The sequence below is a fragment of the Cervus elaphus genome, chromosome 15 (assembly GCF_910594005.1).
Source record: "Cervus elaphus chromosome 15, mCerEla1.1, whole genome shotgun sequence".
Classification (NCBI taxonomy): Eukaryota; Metazoa; Chordata; class Mammalia; order Artiodactyla; family Cervidae; genus Cervus; species Cervus elaphus.
In genome coordinates, this window is record NC_057829.1 from 65,668,341 (window position 1) to 65,672,847 (window position 4,507).

Here is a 4,507-nt window from a genome sequence, read left to right on the forward strand (position 1 = left end):
GGTGTGGAAACACTCTTTCCAACACCTGCTCCAATGCCAACCTCTTCTGGTTATCCAGGGACCCCTCCCATTTGTTCACTCATTTGCCCAGAAGCCAGTATGGGAGGGAGTGGGCCTGGCCCCACCAGGCCCTCTTCTGTGTCCCTCCTCAGCATGTCGGGCCCCGGGCTGTCTCAGGAGGTAACCTTTTGTTTGTTTGTTTGTAGGGCACTGAGACCCCCCTGCCCCATCAACACAGCTGCTGAACTACTGACCTCAGACTTGGTCATATACACACTCATGATCACACCAGGTACATCCCTTTCTCTTCCTGGTACAGCAGCAGCCAATCCCCAGAACCACCTGAATTCAGGCACCAGAGAACCGCCCCCTCCACCCCCACCCCAGACCAGGTGGAGGGCTAGGGGGCTGGAACCCTTTAGCCCAGGAGGCTGAATCCCAGGGGCTCCTCTCTGCCCCCATATGCCAGGCCACCCGGATTCTGGTTTCCCTGTCACCCAATCTGGCCAGCCCCCTCCATCTGGCCCCTGGAATCAGGTTTCTAAGGGTCCAGGCTGGCTCAGAGATGGCCTGCATGACTGGTAGGAGGAGCAAAGACTGGCCTCTACCTTACCCCTCACAGGTCCTCTTGGGGCCTGAGCCCCCTCATGGGGCCAGGGATGCACATTCCTCAGGCTGCTTAAGCCCCCTTATCTGCCCCCCTGCCCATCAGCCTGAGTGGTGACAGAGGCCCGGACCCCTTGTTTAGATGCTGATAACCTCCTGGGATGGCCCTCCCCCACCAAGCGACTGGGAAGGGGCTTGGTGTTGGGAGGTCCTCATCTAGGAAGGCAGCTGGGGCCCAGGGCTGGGCTAGTCCCAGCGCTCTGGGAGTAGCAGGATCCCACATTTCCTCACCCTTCCCCAGGTCCAGGGCCACCCTCTGTGCTGCCACAGTGCCACCTGGTGGTCCCTAGGGGAATGCCACCCCAGGAGGGAAAGAAGCCACACAAATGAGCTGCAAAAAACCCCTCATCCACATTTTATTTCAACCTTTATCCAAAAATGTAAAAAATATTAAAAATGTGTAGTCCTGAGCTTCAGATGCTGACCTCCAACCTCACAGGCAAGTGGGGAGAGAAGGTCAGGATAGAAGTTCAGAGTTCCTCCCACTCCTGGAGAAAAGGGAAGCTCGGGGTGAAGTACAGGATTAGAACACCAGGGTCCTTTGGAGAATGGGACACCCGTTCTCCATGCACCAGACCAAGACCCCCACCCCCAACCCTCTTCAATGGAGAAGATACAAAGTTCTTGAAACTTGTCCAGGAACCTGGTGCATGTGGCAGGCAGCTAGCTGACCTGAAGAGAGCAAACCAGGGGTCAGTGTCGATGTCCAAACATGCTCCTCCTGTCCCTTCCCAGGCCCCTCCAACTCACCAGGGAGTGTTAGAGCCTGCGCCCCAGCTTCTTGGCAGGCAGGATAGGACATAACTCAGCTTCCTGCTCCTCACTCCCATCTTCTTCACTCTCTTCCTCAGAAAGATCATTGCTTATAGTAACTGGAACACAAGCAGTCAAGGGAGGAAGAGAAGTTAAAGCCACACCCCCTTCATACTACATGTCATTTATTCATGCCCTGTGGCTCTAGGCTTGCAGGGACTCTGACCTCCCAAAGCTTATGGCCTAGGTGGGAAAAACCTCAGATACTAAACTAGATAACAAAGAGTCAAAGGGCTTCCCTGGTGGCTCAGTCAGTAAAGAGTCTGTCTGCAATGTGGGAGACCTGGGTTTGATCCCTGGGTCGGGAAGATCCCCTGCAGAAGGAAATGGCAACCCACTCCAGTATTCCTGCCTGAAGAGTTCCGTGGACAGAGAAGCCTGGTGGGCTACAGTCCATGGGGTCACAAAGAGTCGGACACGACTGAGTGACTTTCACTTTCACTTTCAAAGGAGTCCACATCAGTGGAGCTGGATAAGCTGGGGTAGGTTCCGTGAAGAACAGCTGGAGTAGCAAAGTGGAGGATCTTTAAAGTGGAGTAGTAAAGTCCACGGAGAAGGCAATGGCAACCCACTCCATACTCTTGCCTGGAGAATCCCAGGGACGGCGGAGCCTGGTGGGCTGCCGTCTAAGGGGTCGCACAGAGTTGGACACGACTGAAGCGACTTAGCAGCAGCAGCAGCAGTAGCAGTAAAGTCCAGGGTCTGTATGGGAACTGCACTGGGAGATATGGCTGGGGTGGGGTCGGAGTCCAGATGGAGAGTCTACTGGAGGCAAAGGAGAAAATTCTCACCAATCTGGTGCCGCCCAGTGATGCGCACAGGGCCAGAACCTGACTTCAGGCGGAAGGTTACAGGTGGTTGGAGCTGGAAGTCATCCAAACTGAGCTGGGAGAAAGACAAGGATGAAGGCCTGGCCCATTCCTAGCCCACCCCACCTTGCGAGAAGTCCTGAAGTCCTCAATTCCTACCTCCCAGCCTCCCAAGGTATGGCCAGGGAACTCACCATCGGTTGGCAGGACAACTTGAGGTTGGCCACAGGGACTGCGATCTCCTGGTGGTCATGGTTCCGTGCCACGACTTCTACCACATTACACTCATCTTTGGCCCCCTCGGTGAGGCAGAGCTGGGAAGGTATATAGGGCCTCGGAGTCTCCCCCAATAAGGGTGGACACCACAAGTGGAAACATCTACCCTACAACCTGCCCAGCCTCCGAGGTCCCTGGATCGCCTGGCCAGGGGAGCCCCCACGTGGGGATTAAGCAGAGTAGATGACTCCCAGTAGAGCGGGGAAGAATAGACACGCGAGTAGAGCCTGTTTAGGTCAACCAATTAACCTCCACTCCCCCTACCCCGCCCCTTACCATGGTCAAAGCCAGCACATGCTCCGCGTCATCCTCTTCCTCTACCTTGAAGGTGAAAGAGCGGGTGTGGCCTGAGAGCTCACAGCCTGGAAGAGGTTAACAGTGTGAATGTGCTTCAGTGTGCGGAGGACATTTCACCAAATCCCGTTCACCTGCAGTCATGGACTAACCGGCCATCCACACGGCCACGTGTCAGGAACCGCTGGTGCGCTCGGCCCGGGCCCACCCCGAACAACTAGGGCAGGAGCCTGGCTCTCCCCTCCGGTTCAGGCTGCCGCGGGAAGCGCCCCCCCCCCGCCCCCCCCCCCCCCCCCTCGCCACGGCGTGCACACGTCTGCATTCCCGTTTCTCAGCCCTGCTTCTAACCCAGCACCACCCTCAGCCCCTCCTTTCCTCAATACCGAAAAAGAAACTGTCCATAGTGACCGGGGCCGGGACTTGCAGACTGCCGACCCCCCCAGCTCGGACTCGGCTCTCCTGATCCAAAAACGTCAAGGCGGCCGCTGCGCCAGCTGCCATGCTGCTAGGGCCTTCTGCGGCTCCGCCTCCGACACGTACAAAGCCTGGGACTCGCGGCAGTTCCGGCCCCGCCTATTAAAGGAGACGCTGGCGAGGCACCCTGGGTCCAGGGCTTCATCGCCCTGTCTCCTTCAGTTCAGTTGTGTCCAGCTGTTCGCCCCATGGACTGCAGCAAGCCAGGCTTCCCTGTTCATCAGCTTCCGGAGCCTACTCAAACTCCTGTCCATTGCATCGGTGATGCCATCCAACCATCTCCTTAAGCAGTCTCGCAATATGTCGCGTCTGCTTTGCTTATCTTTGCAGAGTGCCAAGCATCAGCTTGGCATTAACGTCCTTGCTCACTTCAACGACCAAGACTTTCTGAGGGTGGCTCCTGCCTCCATTTCCTCTAGTTCTGCACTCCCTCTAAGTGTTCCCCTCACCCACCCCAGGCTAAGCTTTCATTAAATACATGAAAATGCAAGCCTTCCCAATTCTCCCAGCAAAGGCAAGATATACTGCGTCGTTTTTCTTAAAAAAGCAAATAGAGATATGCTGTCCCTCCAAAGGAACGGAGCATGAAGGAAGACTTTGAGCTCCTGTTACTTAGTACCCAAACCACTCCATCCACTCCCGGATATGCAACGATCCTGCGGCTCATTATCCACATGGTTGTATACCTACACTGAACTCCAGATGCTGGCGCTTGCTAGCAGAGTAGTTAGCTAAAGCGTGGGGCTAACTGCTGCTCCTGTCAAGAGGCAGGCTAGTCCAGCCTAACATTGATTGACGTCTTAGACTCCTGTCTCATAATTCGGGATCTGCCTTCAACTTTCACCTTTTGACCGAAGAATCAGGCAATTTTCCTTATTCTATTAGGTGGCATGAACTAACTAGAACTAGTTGCCTTCATTTACCCCCAGGTTATAACTGTGTCAGGAAGGTGGCCTGGCCAAAACGAGTCTACTTGTATCTTTTGCCTTGCCTTGAGGAAAATATGGAAGGCAATCTTTTACTAGAGATAGAAGTGGGAGAAAACCGCCTTTAAGACCCAGTCCCTAAGTTGAAACAGCTTTGGAAAGGAGGAATACTTGCTTGGGAATGCAAGAGCAGGAAAAAAGGCAGGAGGCAGAAACAAGGAGGAGGTTTACACAGTACACAACCACACA

The 4,507-nt window shown here is 54.9% G+C and overlaps 1 protein-coding gene across 1 annotated transcript; it reads right to left on the minus strand.

Annotated features, from left to right (window-relative positions):
• Nucleotides 1-998: 998 nt before the first annotated feature.
• Nucleotides 999-3,402, minus strand: NPM3 (nucleophosmin/nucleoplasmin 3). Its single transcript, XM_043925068.1, has 6 exons — nucleotides 3,242-3,402; nucleotides 2,841-2,926; nucleotides 2,483-2,602; nucleotides 2,271-2,364; nucleotides 1,417-1,538; nucleotides 999-1,338 (listed from the first exon to the last, which is right to left on the minus strand). The coding sequence occupies exons 1-5, from the start codon at nucleotides 3,357-3,359 to the stop codon at nucleotides 1,426-1,428; spliced, it is 531 nt and encodes a 176-aa protein (XP_043781003.1). The 5' UTR covers nucleotides 3,360-3,402; the 3' UTR covers nucleotides 999-1,338; nucleotides 1,417-1,425.
• Between the last annotated feature and the right edge of the window lie 1,105 nt (nucleotides 3,403-4,507).